General features: G+C 47.6%; 1 protein-coding gene across 1 annotated transcript in view; it reads right to left on the bottom strand.

Annotated features, from left to right (window-relative positions):
- The window catches only part of LOC125426418 (maestro heat-like repeat-containing protein family member 2B), a 75,862-nt gene that overhangs the window by 49,245 nt on the left and 8,318 nt on the right, over window positions 1-18,299 (bottom strand). The window contains exons 7-18 of the mRNA XM_048484676.1: window positions 17,123-17,239; window positions 16,272-16,345; window positions 15,116-15,238; window positions 13,397-13,504; window positions 11,255-11,393; window positions 9,005-9,045; window positions 7,230-7,362; window positions 7,085-7,094; window positions 6,335-6,374; window positions 5,177-5,284; window positions 2,587-2,706; window positions 592-717 (exon numbers count right to left, since the gene is read on the bottom strand). Of these exons, the coding sequence (XP_048340633.1) occupies window positions 592-717; window positions 2,587-2,706; window positions 5,177-5,284; window positions 6,335-6,374; window positions 7,085-7,094; window positions 7,230-7,362; window positions 9,005-9,045; window positions 11,255-11,393; window positions 13,397-13,504; window positions 15,116-15,238; window positions 16,272-16,345; window positions 17,123-17,239 (1,139 nt within the window). The remainder of the gene's footprint in view (window positions 1-591; window positions 718-2,586; window positions 2,707-5,176; window positions 5,285-6,334; window positions 6,375-7,084; window positions 7,095-7,229; window positions 7,363-9,004; window positions 9,046-11,254; window positions 11,394-13,396; window positions 13,505-15,115; window positions 15,239-16,271; window positions 16,346-17,122; window positions 17,240-18,299) is intronic.

The raw sequence follows: 18,299 nt of genomic DNA, 5'->3' as shown, positions 1-18,299 counted from the left end.
AATGACCCGTGACTACATCTTTGCCTGCCTTGACACATTGGACTGTCTTTTTACAATGCTCTTGTTTCTTCTGTCTTCTTACCATGTCTTCTTACCATGCTCTGCCGCCTGTTCTTAATGTCTTCTTATCATGCTCTGCTGCCTATTCTGTCCTGTGAGACTGGTCCTGACCACGCCCTGCCTGCCTGCAGCACAGGGTGCTTTGGAGGGTGGGCTGTATGGCATTGTATGTGGCCAAGGCCCCTCCTCTCTCCAAACTCCGCCCTTGCTGAACTCCACCCACAAAATTGGCTAGAACCTCCCAGCCCACAGCCCTACTTAGTCAGAAGAAGCTAGTCATTAAATTTAACCCAAGAAGACAGGGTGGTTAAAGCATGGAGCAGAAATATGTGGGTTCAAATCCCTCCTTGGAAGTGATGCTCATGGGGGTGACCTTGAGCCAAACACACCCCTGCACTCACAGATCCTCACCTACCTTACAGGATGGTTGTGAGGATAATATAGGGAAGGAAGAGTCATGGATGTTACCCTGAGCATCTTTTGCTAGACAGAGGAGGTGTGGCCACGAATGGGGAGGTTCCAGCCCTTCACCTTATAGTGACTGATGACTTCAGACAGCCTTATTTTCTTCTCTAGTCCATCTCCAAACTTGTGCAGTGTAGCCAATGTCAGGTCCAAATGGCCCATAGCAGAGAACGAAATGACATGGATCACTTTCTGGGGAAAAAAAGGACTTTGAAGGTACTCAGAAATACACAGAAATTTCATAAAAAGAATCATAGAATCACAGAGTTGGAAGAGACCCCAAGGGTCATCAAGTCCAACCCCTTGCAATGCAGGAACTCATAATCAAGGCGCTCCTGACAGATGGCCATCCAGTCTCTCTTTAAAAACCTTCAAAGAAGGAGACTCCACCACACTCCGAGGGAGTGCATTCCACTATCGAGCAGCCCTTGCTGTCAGGAAGTGTTTCCTGATGTTTTTTATTATTTATTTATTTATTTATTTATTTATTTATCTATCTATCTATCTATCTATCTATCTATTTATTTATTTATCCATCCATCCATCCATCCATCCATCCATCCATCCATCCATCCATCCATCCATCCATCCATCCATCCATCCATCCATCCATCCATCCATCCATCCATCCATCCATCCATCCATCCATCCATCCATCCATCCATCCATCCATCCATCCATCCATCCATCCATCCATCCATCCATCCATCCATCCATCCATCCATCCATCCATCCATCCATCCATCCATCCATCCATCCATCCATCCATCCATCCATCCATTCATTCATTCATTCATTCATTTATTTATGGGTTTTGTATACTGCCCAACCCCCGGAGGGCTCTGGGCGGTGTTCAAGTGGAATCTCTTCCTTCATCTTGAACCCATTACTCCTGGTCCCAGTCTCTGGAGCAGCAGAAAACAAGCTTGCTCCCTCACCAACATGACATCCCTTCGAACCTAGGGGCTTTCCCCACTGACAGAGTTGAACTGGTTTCTACCTAGGTTCGCCTCAGTGAATCCCCACTGCCAGCGAGCTTAACATTGTTTTGTCTCAGTTCCCCCCCCCCCCCCGAACTGCGACATCCTTGTCGCAGTTATGAACTACACTTTTCTGCCGGAACAAGGTCGATACCGCTTCGAAGTGGGGAAGCATCGAAACTACACCTCATCCATTCAACCAATCACGAGCCGCTTTTGTGGCATGCGCAGAACGGGAGAGTCGTGGCGGGCAGAAAGCGCATGTAACTGTAAACTGTAAAAAAAAAAAGAACGTTCCCGCTTCCCGCCGTAACACAAGCTCCAATCACGATCGAGGAGCGAAACAGGCACCAAGATGATCCCGCCCACTTAGCTCGGTTCCAGGGTGCCAACTCAGTTGCTGTGGGGACAGCCTGGAATCGCCCTCCACTGAAGGGAACCGAGTCAACCTTAGCTCCCTTCTGTAGTGGGGAAAGCCCCTTAACTGGACTTTAGAATGTCAATGCTCTGGATTCTTGATCAGGGAGAAGTCTTGAAGAACCACGTTCTCCATAATGGAGGATGGAATTTGGACCGAGATAACAGATAGCCGCAGGAGAGAATGGAAGGTAGGCTTGTCGCAGCAGGAGGGTGGGTGCAGATTATGTGGAGATTTTGAAAAGGGGCGGTGAAAATTTTGGGGTGACAGACGGGCCGATTTCCCACGGAAAATTAAATGTAGACTAATCCAAGTTTCAAAGTAAACTGCACCTTTTAATCGTGGTTTCATCGTCCTCTGCACCATGTTTCAGTTGCAAGAGAGGAGAGAGGAGGAACATCGGGGCAAGATTTCTTCTTGCTTTCCCTGCTGTGACTTTTCACACCAGAACAGGGTAGGTCCAGGAAATACTGGCTGTGGGTAATCAGCCTATGTAACTTCTATTCAAACAACTGTTGCATTTGCTATCATTAAAGTGTAGCATTTTTGGGCCTACACAGACTTTGGTGTGTTGTTTTGAGGATTCATAATTCAACGGAATTATGGGCTATGAAGCAGAAATGATTGGGAGCATATAGAAGAAACGAGATCCGAGCCACTCACCTCTCTCTCTGATGCTTCCAGGTAGTTTGCTTTTTCTACGATGTGCTGAATCTGATTCTTAACGAAGGGCAGGTCTTCACAACTTGTTAGCGAAGTGCCCAAACACTTATATAGAAAACTCTGAAAGAAAACGGAGCAGCAAATCATATCAACTTGCGGCTCTGCAAAAAAAATACTGAAAATTAACTTTATGATGGATGCCAAGATTATGCTGTTAGGAACTCTACCAAAGAACCTCCCGAGAAAGCTGGATGAATTGTTTCACTATTTACCAAGAGCAGTTAGAGTGGTTTTTGCAATTAAATGGAAAGCAGAAGAATCTAGAAAACTGAAACAAATTAAGAGATACGTCACAATGGCGAAACTAACGGACATTGTGCATAGAAGACCAAATCAAGCATTTCAAGAGAAACTGAAGTTGTATTTTGCACCTTATTCTTGAAGGCAAGAATGAGTGTATTGTTTTTATTTTAATATTGATACAGAGACTGAATATGAGGTTAAAATAATAGAGATTTGTTGAAGCTTAGAAATGATACTAGAATTGTTATACTAATATTCCTCTTAGTTAATGTCCATTATAGGTAACAGTTAACTTTATAAATTATAGGTTTAATCAAATCTCTAAGGATTTTGTGGAAAATTATCGGGAAACATTAAAGGCTCTCTTTCACTCAACTTATACCAGAATGAACTGTAACCACGTTATAGTACAATAAAGGAATTTCTACATATAAAATCCTCCAGGTTTTTAATATGCTCTACAGAGAATTACCTCTGTTCTATCATATTCACACAAATACAGCTTAGGTAATTGCTATAATCATTGACACAGATATCCTTTATAGATTGGAATAGTGGTGAATTCTCCAGATGATCCATTTACTTCATATTTAATTAATTATGGACCACACTTCTTCAGGTCTGAAGAGAACACCTAAGGTCCCAAGTTGCATGTGGATTATTATTATAGAATTCTCTACTCATTTCCTTTTCTAGTGTAAGTTTTTTTTCAAATAATTCTTATTTTATTAACAAAAAAGTTACAGAAAAAGAAGTTTAAAAAATAAACATGAGCAATATATCAATACAAGAATGTACAAATTAAATTAAAATTGATTTATATTGTATTATATTGAATAGATCTGCATTAATTATCTTGTCATATTAAGAAAAACAAATTCACATTAGGTAGTGTAGTAGATAAAAACAACCCTAATCATTTATCCATGTAATTCAAATTTTCCTGCAGTATCCCTTTGAGTCTTTTTCCACATAATGTAGATCCAGATAGGAGAAGGAAAAAAAGAAAAGTAAAAACCTAAAAAAAAAATAGAAAAGGCGAAACCTTAGGAATGAAACGTTAGGAACAAGATCTACCAGACCATGGCCACACAGCCCGAAGCTGTGTTGGGATTCAGCAGGTTTGCACCACTTTTGGCAGAACCGGTTGTTAAAATGGTGTTTGAAAACAACCAGTTGTTAAATTATTTGAATCCCACCACTGCCAGAAAGCCCACAACAACCAAAAAGAAATATATACGAGGAGCAGTGAGGAGAAATATGAGGAGCAGCAGTGGCGTAGGAGGTTAAGAGCTTGCGTATCTAATCTGGAGGAACCGGTTTTGATTCCCAGCTCTGCCGCTTGAGCTGTGGAGGCTTATCTGGGGAATTCAGATTAGCCTGTACATTCCCACACACGCCGGCTGGGTGACCTTGGGCTAGTCACAATTCTTCGGAGCTCTCTCAGCCCCACCCACCTCACAAGGTGTTTGTTGTGAGGGGGGAAGGACAAGGAGATTGTAAGCCCCTTTGAGTCTCCTGCAGGAGAGAAAGGGGCGATGTAAATCCAAACTCTTCTTCTTCTTCTATATTTTTTAAAAAGAGAGAGAGAGGGAAGGCTATTTCTGGAAAGTAACAGCTCACACAGACTTGCTAATCTTAGGTTTTCTCAGAACGAGTGGGTCTATATCAAGCCCTTCTAGTTCGCCTCACAAATTTAAGTTCCTCAGGACCTGAGGAGTTGAAACCTGAGGAAAAACACACCCTTAAGCTAGCAAAATTGCTCCTTTTGACAAGAATGGTCAGGACTACTCAGAGGCTCAACCGGAGTGAATTGCCATTTCTTGGAAGTCTCCTATAGACCACAGCTGTAGCCCTTCTTTTTCACTCGCCTAGTGTACTTCACAGAGATGTTATCTATTTCACCTAGTGTACCTCACAGAGGGGTTGTGAAGAAGAAGAAGAAGAAGAAGAGGAGGAGGAGGAGGAGGAGGAGTTTGGATTTATATCCCCCCTTTCTCTCCTGCTGGAGACTCAAAGGGGCTTACAATCTCCTTGCCCTTCCCCCCTCACAACAAACACCCTGTGAGGTGGGTGGGGCTGAGAGAGCTCCGAGAAGCTGTGACTAGCCCAAGGTCACCCAGCTGGTGTGTGTGGGAGGGCACAGGCTAATCTGAATTCCCCAGATAAGCCTCCACAACTCAAGCGGCAGAGCTGGGATTCAAACCCGGTTCCTCCAGATCAGAATGCACCTGCTCTTAGCCACTACGCCAAAACAGAGGGAGAGGCGCATGCGCACAAAGCAGACCTTTTCCGGCGACTGATCGGCATAGCTGGACATCTGGCTTTCAAATTCCCTGCTCAGGTTTCGCATCCAGTTGCTGTCAGCAATGGTCTCCAGGGATCTTCTCAAGAACTAGGGGCAAAAGAAGAACTGGCACAAAAATGATGGGATATTTGCATCCCCTGCCATGGTCAAATCTTACATTTCCCAACTCCTTTTCTGCAAGAAGCAGGCAGCGTTACAAAGTTTTCCTACACAGGGAGTGGATGAGTGATGGCTTCTCTCCTTCACCTTCTCTCTGCTATGGCTGGCTATCTTGCACCCAGCTAGGTGTAGTGAGTTGTGGCAGGCAGCCGCATAGGCATGGGGGGTGGGAATGGCCTTTGGGGACAAAACCTCCTCCAGGCGCCTTCTGTGGGTGTGGAGCCCCACCCCATGTGCATTGCAGAGCCCCGCCCCCATGTGCACCGCATAGCCCCACCCCAAATGTCATGTAGCCCCACCCCCATGCATCACGTAGCCCCGCCCCCACGTCCCTGCTGCCCGTTCCTCCTGGGAGGGCACACACAGTTTTGTCACGTGGGGGGGGGGGCATCCAGCACCTCCCGATGTGACCGAAAGGCGTGCGTCCAGGGACACGGGTGCGCACGCTGTACGCCCTTGCTGGGGAGGGACATGTGTTGGGGGCTCTGGGCTGTCTTGTGACCAACCAAGCAATGCCTGGGGCATCAGCCCCCTCTGCCTCCCCCATAAGTACACATCTAGGCCCTGCTTCGCTTCTGGGATCTGATGAGGTTGGGCTAGCCTGGTCCATACGAGTCAGGGCATTCCATCATTATGAGGTGGCCAATCCCAGGCACTCACGAGTTCTGGAGGGGCGGGTCTGTGGCTCAGTGGTAGAACATGTGATTTAAATGCATGTCCAGCCCCTAGCGTCTGCAGTTGTCCTGGGATCCTAGAGAGCTGCAGCCAGTCAGAAGAGACAATATGGACTTTGACTGACCCATAGTCCGATTCAGTAAAAGGCAGGTTCCTAGGTTCGTGTGGCTCCTGGCCACAGGTTTACCGTTCTGGGGAACTACAGTGGTTTTCACTTTTCGCAGGAAACTAGCATTATGGGATCCCTGCCTTCTCTTGCTTCCGATTTGTCCTGCCAAAGGTATTCCAGGTATTGTCCCTTACTTGCAGCAGCTTCTGCTCCCATTCCTGACTGCTGGTCTCTGTGTTTCCTGCAGGGAACAGGGCAAAGTGTCACGTCACCGCTGTGGGCCCTGAGTGAGAATCAGTCATGTGACTTCCATGTGAAGTCCATGGTGGTTTCCGCACAGCCAAGGGAGAGACCCTGCATCGGCATTAATCATGCCGATGCAGGCTGTGGGGCCTCCCCCTTTCCCCCCCACCGTGGCGCTCCCTCTGCAGCGCCCCCTGCTGCAGCGCCCCGCTTCCCTCCTTATCCCCTGCAAAAGACTGAATGCCCCCCCCCACGACAAAATGGCATGTGCCCTCCCAGGAGGAACCGGCCTGTTCTCAGTAAAAACGGCCTGATGGGAACTATACTTCCCAGGAGACCTTGTGAGCCCCAAGGTCTTCTGGGAACTGTAGTTCCTGAGGGCGTTTTTACTGCAAACAGGCCTTTTACAGCCTGAAAAAGTTCTCAAAAAGGAAAGGAACTAAGGTAAATGTGGGAAGGGGGGCGCCACGGGGGAGGGGTGCGGGGGGCACCATGGGGGGTGCCGTGGAGGGGGGAGGGGGAAAGGGGGAGGGGCCTGGGGTGATTTTTCACACCCCCAGGTGTGCGCCCGGTGCATGGCGCACCCCCCGTCCCCTTCACCACTGCTTCAAGCCTCTAACTTCTGGGACCCCTTGAGGCTGAGACTGCAGCCAGGTGAAGCCCTATGTCGACTTCTGGAGACCCAGGCAACTGGCGGAAATGGGAACTCCACTTGGTGCTCTTGGGACAGGAGCATTGAAACGAGGGTGCCGGCAGGGGCTTGAATGTGCTCAGGCCATGAATTTCCCGATTCAGAGTGCAGCCAGGTTGCGGCTCAACCGCACCGCCTCGGAGTAATGGTCTTACCTCGGATGGATTCCAAAAGAAAAGGGATTTGCATCCCCCACAGCTTGTTGACTGCAGCGTGGATGTTGCAGCGCACGGCGTGCAAGAGTTGTAAAGACCACCTTCCTGTCTGGTTCGGGTTGGAGGCCAGGACCTGTGCGCAGGAGGGGAAGCAGAAAGAAGAGCCCTGGGGCCAGTAGCCAAGCAGTTGGAATATAACAAAGTCTTGTGTACAAAGAAGATGAGGAAAGACGATTCTGCAGGAAGCAGGGAGGTCTAGCTAGACCGGACTGTAGGAAGGGTGCCAACCTCCAGGTAGGGCCAGGAGTCTCCCAGAATTACAACTAGTTCCCCAGGAGAAATTGGCTGCTTTGACGGGTGGATTCTGTGGCATCATACCTGGAGTACCTGGGGATCTCCCACGAATACAACGGATCTCCAGGTGATAGAGATCAGTCCCCCCCACCCCGGAGAAAATGGCTGCTTTGGAAAGTGGACTCTATGGCATTACGGTGAGGAAGAGATGGACGGGCAGCTTGACTGGCTGGCAGGTGGAAGTGGTGGCAGGCCCACAGGTGAGTGGGCCCTGGGCAGGTGGCACTAGAAGGGAGCCAGAGGGGGCGGGGGGAGGGCAGGAGGCCAAAGGGCCCCCCCATATGACCCAAGCAAATGGGTCAAATGACCCCCTGCTCCCCAAGATATGCCACTGTGGCCCCTTCCGCACATGCAGAATAACACACTTTCAATTCACTTTCAATCCACTTTGCAGCTGTGCGGAACAGTAAAATCCACTTGCAAACAGTTGTGAAAGTGGATTGAAAGAGCATTATTCTGCATGTGCGGAAGGGGCCTGTGTGAGGCTAACATTTGGCAAATCATTTTCTCTAGGGAGCTGTTCTTCACTGTTAATATCATGACTGAAGCCCTTTGCAGACATTATTATTCATTTGCTTCACTTATCCCACTTTTCTCCCCAATAGGAACCCAAATTGGCTCACGTCACTCTCCTCTGCTCCGTTTTATCTGTACAACATCCCTGTGAGGTAGGTTAGGCTGAGAGTAAGTGACTGGGCCAAGGTCGCCCAGCAAGCTTCTATGGCAGAATGAGGATTTGAACCCATTTTCCAGTCTAACACTTTAACCTAGAGGTGCAATGTGCAGATTGGGGGCTTCATCCAGCCCCTTGAGAGAACCCATCCACCCCCACAGCTGTTCTGGGCTGGACTCACCAGCCAAGACAGCCCTCTTCCCACCCTCCCCACCTGCCCAAGTCACTTCATTCATTCATTCATTCATTCATTCATTCATTCATTCATTCATTCATTCATTCATTCATTCATTCATTCATTCATTCATTCCTCACCTTTTACCACAGTCTCAGGGCAGGTTACAATAAAAACCATACAAAACCTTACATTATGCCTTATCTGGCCCTCGTAAGAAATGAATTTGATTCTAACAACTATTCCACGCTGGTTCTCTCTGATTATGTCCACATGTACTGGTACGTATGATGAGCATGCTCTTCCCAATATGTCGAGCCACCACGCTGTCTGAACAGGGGCCTATTTTGCAAGCCAGCACTTTGGAAAATCCAGTGGCCCATCTGCCGTGTTGCAAAACAGATGTGGTTCACCTGCCCAGACAACGAGGTACCTGAGCATACAAGATGAGAACTCATGATACTCCCAGTGGTCAGTCTCCAGGTCTGTGTGGACAGAGTGGCCAAAAAAGGATTTTGAACATTTGAATACTTCTCTGTATTAGAAAATGTCTACTTTCTAAGCGTTTCTCACCAGAAGCCTTGCAAACAGTCCTTGGGCACTTGGGAGTTTTACTGCAAAGAGATAATAAAAGAAATGGTCACCGCTGATGTGTTTGAATAGGTCTGTCTTGTACCTGGTATCAGTCCTGTTCAGTGGTGGGATCCAAACATTTTAATAACAGGTTCCGATGGTGGTGGGATTCAAACAGTGGCGCTGCCGCACACACGCACCTCCAGTCCCTATTGGGCAGGGAGGTTGCTTTAGTAACCCCTTCTCGGCACTCAGAAAAAATTAGTAACCACTTCTAGAGAAGTGGTGAGAACTGGTTGGATCCAAACTGGTTGTTTTGAATGCGCTTTGTGTAATCTGTCGAGCGCAATTTTATCTCATTATTCCTCCAAGGAGCTTTGGATGGCTTTTGTTTTTCTCCCTTCCCCATTTAACCCCACAACAACCTTGCGAGGTAGGTGACGATAAGGGACCAAGGTAGGGTTACCAGGCCTCCCACCAATCGGCCTCTTTGCTGGTGTGTCGAAATCCAGAACTGACAGTGAGTGGGTAGCTTTAGGAATTGCTGTCTTCATTGTTACTCCCAGGCTACAGACTTCTTTGTGACTCACATACCAGGCTACTCTATTCAGAGGGCCTCACCTTTTTGACCACATAGTATATATACTCCACTTGCTTTCCATTCCTACTATCAGATCCTCTGAAGATGCCAGCCACAGATGCAGGCGAAATGTCAGGAGAGAATGCTGCTAGGACACGGCCATACAGCCTGGAAACCACACAGCACCCCAATTGCTAGAAAGTCTATGGTTTTACCACAGAGTATCTGACATTTCTGGATAAAGAGGGGATGCAAAGGCTAGTTCCAGCAGAACCGGTTTCTTGCAAGCTGGGTGCTTCATTGCCTTTCCTATAAACACTTCTGATCAACAGTCCAAAGCCTGTTTATTGTTTCAAGGTTAGAGACCTAACACATTCAGACCCAGGTTTCCCAGATCCTAGTCTGACACGTTAACCCCCTCCCACCCACCATTATGGTAGATTTTGTAGGCAGCTGTCATTAGAGTGGATTCTCTAGGTGGCTGCCATTTTGTGCCAGTATGTTTGTGGTGGGGATTCTCAGGTGGGTGGATTCTCAAATGTGCATTTTGCAGGGGGGAAAAAGTGTTTCCTGTGCAAAACATCCCACATCTCATCGCTGGGCTTCCAGCAACTCCAAATGGCGAAGCTACAAGGGGAAGGGGGGTGCGCTGTGCACTGGGCGCATGCCTGGGGGGCGCGGAAAATCACCCCCAGGCCCCTCCCCCTTTCCCCCCTGCGGCACTCCCCCTTCCCCCCTTCCCACACTTACCTTAGTTCCTTTCCTTTTAAAGAACTTTTTCAGGCTGCAAAAGGTCTGTTTGCAGTAAAAACGCCCTGAGGAACTACAGTTCCCAAGAGACCTTGGGGCTCACAAGGTCTCCTGTGAAGTATAGTTCCCATCAAGCTGTTTTTACTGAGAACAGGCCTTTTGCAGCCTGAAAAAGTTCTCAAAAAGGAAAGGAACTAAGGTAAGTGTGGGAAGGGGGGAAGGGGGGGCGCTGTGGCGAAAAATATAAAATGCGCACTGGGCGCAGTTTGGCCCAGCTATGTTTCTGCTAAAAAGCTCCTTTCCTCAGCAGAGACAGAGGCAGATTCCGCATGGGCCCAAAACAGTGGTGTGAAAATGGTTTGAAAACAATGATGGTTTAAAACAGTGTAACAAGGTTTGCACCGTTTTCACACTGTTTTCACACCGCTGTTTTTGGCCCATGCGGAATCTGCCAGAGAGCTAACTGTTTCCAACAGTGACTTTTAGAATGTATTGTCGAAGGCTTTCACGGCTGGAATCACTGGGGTGCTGTCTGTTTTCCGGGCTGCATGGGCGTGTTCTGGCAGCATTCTCTCCTGACGTTTCGCCTGCTGCATCTGTGGCTGGCATCTTCAGAGGATCTGATAGTAGGAATGGAAAGCAAGTGGAGTATATATACTGTGAGGTCAAAAGGTGAGGCCCTCTGAATAGAGTAGCCTGGTATGTGAGTCACAAACAACTATAGACAATAGCAATCAAAGGAAACAAAGACCAGGATACTTCTATTCAGAAGCATTCACCTATTGACCTTGCTAACTTCATTGTTACTCCCAGGCTACAGACTTCTTTGTGACTCCCAGAATTCCATGCTTCCATGCAGTAGAATCCAACACCAACTCTTGCTGGGGCAACCAAACACTGTGAACGGACCCTGAACCAACCTCCTTTGCAAGAGCCAAGGAAGAGAGCCGATTCTCCCTGCTGAGTGACCGCCAGTTCTTTCAGGCATCGGCAGAGGGGTCTCAAAGAAGGACTGTACGGAGCTGGGACCACGAAGTGCAGAAGCTTCGGCCACAGAATCTGCAAAGAAGCGGGAGCTGTAAGTTGGCGCTCGAGCACACGTGATGCTGCTTTATCGGCCGGTCGAGGTCAGAATTGCCTGCTTTGACTGGCAGCTGCTCTCCAAGGTCTCAGGCGGAGATCTTTCACTTCATCTACTACCCGCTCCTTTTGACTGGAGATCCCGGGGATTGAAGCTGGGACCTTCACCAAGTCAGATGCTCTGCTGCCGAGCTATGGCCCATTCTCTGACAGCCTTGAACACACACAGTTGCCATATACTGAGTCAAGACCCTTGGTCAGTCAAAGTCAGTGTTGCCTACTCTGACTGGCAGCTGCTCTTTAGGGTTTGTTTGTTGGTCTATTATTTAGATTTATTCCCCGCCCTTTAGTACATAATAAAATCCCATACAATAAGAGCCAATCCTAAAACTATAAAACATTCTAAACGGTAAACCTTCCGCCCCAACCAACCCCCAAAGAGGGTGGAGTGTACAGGACACCCTGAAGGTCTCCCCATCCTGGCAGAGGTGGGGGGATCAGCCAAATACTTGAAGAAGAAGAAGAAGAAGGCCCAGTCTTCTTCTTCTTCTTCTTCTTCTTCTTCTTCTTCTTCTTCTTCTTCTTCTTCTTCTTCTTCTTCTTCTTCTTCTTCTTCTTCTTCTTCTTCTTCTTCTTCTTCTTCTTCTTCTTCTTCTTCTTCTTCTTCTCCTTCTCCTTCTCCTTCTCCTTCTCCTTCTCCTCCTCCTCCTCCTCCTCCTCCTTCTTCTCCTTCTCCTCCTCCTCCTCCTCCTCCTTTTTCTTCTTCCTGAAAAAACATTCCAATGGGAGCTAATAGGAGATGGGGGCTACACATTTGAGGGTCCATAACTTTGGCCCCCATGAACCAAACTTCACCAAACCTGGGTGATATCATCAGGAGAGTCTCCTACTGACACCACCCAGGTTTTGTGAAGTTTGGTCCAGGGGGTCTAAAGCTATGGGTTCCCAAATGGGTTACCCTCATCCCCCATTGTTTCCAATGGGAGCTAATAGATGGGGGGCTACACATTTGAGGGTCCATAACTTTGGCCCCCATGAACCAAACTTCACCAAACCTGGGTGGTATCATCAGGAGGGTCTCCTAAAGATACTCTGAAATTTTGGTGCTGCTAGCTTAACAATTGCACCCCTGACAGCAGGCCTAGACGTCTTCACTAGAAACATGCTGCAGTGAGGATGTTGGAACCTGGATGAAAAGGTGCCGATTCTTTTGAAACTTGGTTGCTTGATTCATTGAGAGATGTCGTAGTTTTGTTATTGATTGCCAACTGAAGGCTGCAGCAACCTATGGGAGTCAAATCAATTGTTTGTCCATTTCCTTGCCTCCTATCCCTTGTACTGTGTTAGGTGCCACTCTAACAAACTCTGTGTTTTATAGTGGAGTGTTGATACTGTATGCTGTTGTGATGCCTGGGCTCTGTTGGTGGGTTTTCAGTTTGGTCTGTGGAGAGGTGTATAGGAATGGCACTTTTGATGAGTCCATTTGGACTAAACTATCGATAAGACTCTGAATGGCTGCTGTATCTATCTGTCTCTTATGGACAATTGTTTTATTGTATTTTGGAATGCCAATAAAGGCTTGTCTACTTCTAGATTAAATTTTCAGTGGGGATTTGGCCAAAGGGAGCTCACACATAGCGTATTACAATAATCCAATGTGGTGGTTACCAGAGCATAGAGGGCTGTGGCAGAGGTCTTTCATATTACTTATGGCCTGTGGCTTAAACCTGGAACCTTTCGCACACCAAGCAGATCTTACATTGAGCCCAAAGCAAAAGGATTTGTTGCATTAAAACTACTAGTTTTGGTGGCTTTATAAGGGGGTGGGAGAAATGTATGAAGAGATAGGTCCCCATATGCAAAGGTATTGTACTCAAAAATGTTTTCTGAGGGGATAACTAGAAAAAGCTCAAAGAGTGGGATTTTTAAAACCACAGAGAAGATCGCTTTTCACGTCACGCAGGATCCAGCCAGCCACTCACTTTACTCATCCCTTCCGCGGAGGTGTTAAGATGCTCTAAGACGTCTACGCACATGGCTTGAATGCCGTCTTCTTCCTCTTTGTGGCCAGGGGGAGACGTTTTTGTGCCCTTTTGTGAGCATAAAAAGAAAACACAGGCTAAGAAAGGGGTTATTTTACCTAGCTACCTAGCTACCTACCTAGCTACCTACCTAGCTACCTACCTACCTAGCTACCTACCTAGCTACCTAGCTACCTAGCTACCTAGCTACCTAGCTACCTAGCTACCTAGCTACCTATCTATCTATCTATCTATCTATCTATCTATCTATCTATCTATCTATCTATCTATCTATCTATCTATCTATCTATCTATCTATCTATCTATCTATCTATCTATCTATCTATCTATCTATCTATCTATCTATCTATCTATCTATCTATCTATCTATCTATCTATCTATCTATCTATCTATCTATCTATCTATCTATCTATCTATCTATCTATCTATCTATCTATCTATCTATCTATCTATCTATCGGTTTTGTATACCGCCCTACCCCCGGAGGGCTCTGGGCGGAGCACGGGCGGTCATACTGCAAAGACAGTTCTATATTTGACTGCAACATCTGGCACTTAGAACTGGTGCTTGTTTGCGCATGACTCCAAATTGGACTGCTGTCATATTTGTTTGTTCACTAATTTCAGTTACATCCCACCTTCCGCCCAAAGCAGATTACATAGTTCACCTCTCTTCCATTTTATCCTCCTGTGAAGTAGGGTAGTTTGAGAGTGAGTGACCAGCCCACAATCATAGAATCATAAAACCATAGGGTTGGAAGTGTACCTAGAGGCCATCTAGTCCAACCCCTTGCTCAATGTAGGATCAGCCTCAAGCATTCTTCACAAGTGCTTGTTCAGATGCTGCTTGAAGACTGTCAGCAAGGGGGGGCTCACTGCCTCCCTAGGAAGTCCATTCCACTCATACTTAATCCCTCCCCCCAATAGCCAGCCTCTTCCACATCCTGGTCGAACACTCTAACCACTACACCATACTGGCTCTCATCCTCTGTCTTGGAGCCCGAGCTAGTAGCCCACAGTGAAGGGAAGCTGCAGTTTTGAATAAGGGTGGAGTACAAACAGAATTGTCTCTCTGGTTGCTCTTTGCTTAATGAATGGACTTGATCACATGAAGGGCTGTAGGCTGATATCCTTGGGATGAAGTGGACCCAGGCTTGGTGGCCACAACTGCTTCAGCCGTGGTGTAGTGGTTAAGAGCAGGTGGGCTCTAATCTGGAGAAGTGAGCTAGTCACCTTCCAGCTTGTCAATAACCTTCTGCGGTGCCCAGAACTGAACACAGTACTCTAGGTGAAGTCTGACCAGTGCAGCATAGAGTGGTACAATTACTTCCCTCAATCTAGAAGAAGAAGAAGTTTGGATTTATATCCCCCCTTTCTCTCCTGCAGGAGACTCAAAGAGGCTTACAATCTCCTTGCCCTTCCCCCCTCACAACAAACACCCTGTGAGGTGGGTGGGGCTGAGAGAGCTCCCAGAAGCTGTGACTAGCCCAAGGTCACCCAGCTGGCGTGTGTGGGAGTGCCCAGGCTAATCTGAATTCCCCAGATAAGCCTCCACAGCTCAGGCGGCAGAGCTGGGAATCAAACCCGGTTCCTCCAATCTAGACACTATACTCTTATTGATGCACTGGCTTTCTTGGCGGGGCCTGATTCTCTACTTACTGGCTGGCCGGCAGGCCGGTTGAGTTGCTGGAAGACGTAGGCCACCATGTCCCACACGGCACACCCCTCAACGTTCTGGGAGCGGACAAGCTCTTTAATGAAGCCCAGGGTAGCTTTGATCACCTGGTACAGGGAAGAGCAGGGACGATCTTTCCAAAGCTGCTATTTTCAGCTTTTCCCAGATGCTGAAAATATTCAGTCTGAGGGTGGATTCAGACAATCTGCACTGCTTCTATGCCAAACATTTGCCATCATTCAGCCCCTCAGCCTTCATTGTTTTCATATTTTCAAATGACATCATCCTATATTTGTGCACAGAATGTTAACAGTCCATTCCCCCCCTCTCTCTCTCTCTCACACGCACGCACGCACGCACGCACGCACGCACGCACGCACGCACACCCCAGCTTTATTTTAAGCCTGCAAAACAAAAAAAAGGATATGTCATGGACAGGACAATATCCGCATGAGAGTTTTTTTGTGTCTCAAGGGGAACAGGGAAATGAAAATTCCCCTGAAGAACTAGCCAATTACTTCTCAATTACTCTTTTCTTTTCTTTTTTTTATGACTGCAAGGGGCCAGTCTCTGGTAACAGCTAGCATAACCAAAGAGAATCACCTGCCTTTTAGACAGAGTAGAAGGAATGGTTGGAGGCTTTGGCCCCTTCCGCACACGCAAAATAATGTGTTTTCAAACCACTTTCACAACTATTTGCAAGTGGATTTTGCTATTCCGCACAGCTTCAAAGAGCACTGAAAGCAGTTTGAAAGTGCATTATTCTGCGTGTGCGGAATGAGCCTTTGCAAATAAGAGGAAGGTGTTTTTTTTTAAAAAAAGTGGCTAAAGACATTGCATTATTCCTATCCTGTGTTACTCATGCTTGTTTTTTTTAAAAAAACCAGAAGATAATAACCTACAGCTTAGCATGCCTTTTAGAGAGGGGGGAGGGGATTGTCAAAGGTTTCTGCAAATAGGTGAAGTTTTTTTAAACAAAAAAGATGTTGCATTATTGCTATGCAATGGTGCTTTTGCCCATTCCCTTCAAAATTAAAAGAAAAAAAAACTGGGTGGGTGGAGAATCAGCCATGGAAAGGAGACTCTGCAAAGCAAGCTAACAGACCCCAGCCTTTTGACCAAGCCCCTCCCACGACTTACCGCTTCACGCCGATCATCCAGAATGCATTTCACGGCATCCACGATAGGCCGCTTCCTGCTTCTGTTCTCGTACACTAGAAGAGGCAACAGGAGAAGAAGAGAAGAAGAAGAGTTGGGATTTATATCCCCCCTCCTCCTCTCCTGTAAGGGGACTCAAAGGGGTTTACAATCTCCTTTCCCTCCCCCCCCCCTACAACAAACACCCTATGAGGTGGGTAGGGCTGAGAGAGCTCTGAAGAACTTGAAGAGAAGAAGAAGAAGAGTTTGGATTTATGTCCCCCCTTTCTCTCCTGCAGGAGACTCAAAGGGGCTGACAATCTCCTTGCCCTTCCCCCCTCACAACAACCACCCTGTGACGTAGGTGGGACTGAGAGAGCTCCAAGAAGCTGTGACTAGCCCAAGGTCACCCAGCTGGCGTGTGTGGGAGTGTACAGGCTAATCTGAATTCCCCAGATAAGCCTCCACAGCTCAAGGCGGCAGAGCTGGGAATCAAACCCGGTTCCTCCAGATTAGATACACGAGCTCTTAACCTCCTATGCCACTGCTGCTCTTGACTGGCCCAAGGTCACCCAGCTGGCATGTGTTGGAGTTCACAAGCTAATCTGGTCCAGCAGATAAGCCTCCACAGCTCAAGTGGCAGAGCGGGGAATCAAACCTGGTCCTCCAGATTAGAGTGCATCTGCTCTTAACCACTAAGCCACTGCTGCTCCCAGGAGTCAGTGGATGCTCTGGTGCCCATAGGACCCACGTGGGGAACCCCCGCTTTGAAGGATCCCATCAGCGCCAAGCGCCGTCCTTTCTCCAGACAGCTCTCCGGAGTGTTGCTTTTTTCGGTTGTTTGAGAGACTCACAGTCATTGCTCGCGATGGTGACTTTGAGGTGCTTGAGCAAGACCACGCGGACGTGTTGGGTGTCGTCCTTCAGCTGCGTCTGCAAGAAGTCCAGGGCGTCCGTGGGAGAACAGCAGACTGTGGGGGAAGTGAAGCCAACACCTTCAGGGGCTCATGTAACACTGCAATGCTCTAAGAATTCAGAGGAAAATCAGGAAGAAACAGCACTTGGGGTCCATTCAGAGTTAGCCAGGGTGAAAGCCGCTTGACAGCAGCATCCTTCGGCCCGGCAGGTTTTTATACTCCACTTTCTCTCCCTTTAAGGCAGTGGTGGCGAACCTATGGCACGGGTGCCAGAGGTGGCACTCAGAGCCCTCTCTGTGGGCACGCGTGCACAGAGTTCGTCATGCGATAATAGTGTGATTATTCAGGGAGATTATTAGCAATAAACCTAAGACCTAGTTTTGGGGAAGCAGTGTAGGTAACCCTATTGTGCTGTTAAACCCCACTGATTTTCATGCAAAGAACTAAAGCATGATCCTTTACCTGGGAGTAAGCTCGGTTGCTGGCAATGGGGCTTGCTTCTGAGTAAACCCTCCTAGGGTCGTGATTCACCCATTCGAAGTGTTGCACAGTTGTTTCAAAGCAAAGCCTCCGACTATCACCAAGCTTACTCACGAGTAATGCACGCCTTGGAGCCAACCGTTTTTTCTATACTAAAACCTCAGGTTAAATTGCCATGTTGGCACTTTGCGATAAATAAGTGGGTTTTGAGTTGCAGTTTGGGCACTCGGTCTCAAAAAGGTTCGCCATCACTGCTTTAAGGAGTATTAAAGCAGTTTACAAACTATTTTTCCCTTCCTCTTCCCATAACAGACACCTGATGAAATAGGTGGGGCTGAGAGAGTTCTGAGAGAACTGTGACTTGCCCAAGGTCCCCCAGCAGAAGAGCCAACATGGTGTAGCGGTTAAGAACTAGGTTTGATTCCTCGCTCCTGCACGTGAACAGTGGGCGGTTATTTGGTGAACAGGATTCGTTTCCCCACTCCTCCGCGTGGAGCCTGCTGGGTGACCTTGGGCTAGTCACAGTCCTCTCAGAACTCTCTCAGAGTAGAGAGAGCTGACAAAGAGAACTGTTTCTCCCTCTACCAAAATACTGGAACTTGAGGGCATTCAACAAAGCTGATGGGCAGTAGAT

Source organism: Sphaerodactylus townsendi, linkage group LG02 (genome assembly GCF_021028975.2).
Source record: "Sphaerodactylus townsendi isolate TG3544 linkage group LG02, MPM_Stown_v2.3, whole genome shotgun sequence".
Classification (NCBI taxonomy): domain Eukaryota; kingdom Metazoa; phylum Chordata; class Lepidosauria; order Squamata; family Sphaerodactylidae; genus Sphaerodactylus; species Sphaerodactylus townsendi.
The sequence above is the reverse complement of the archived record's forward strand: the minus strand, read 5'-3'. Positions and strand labels throughout refer to the sequence as shown.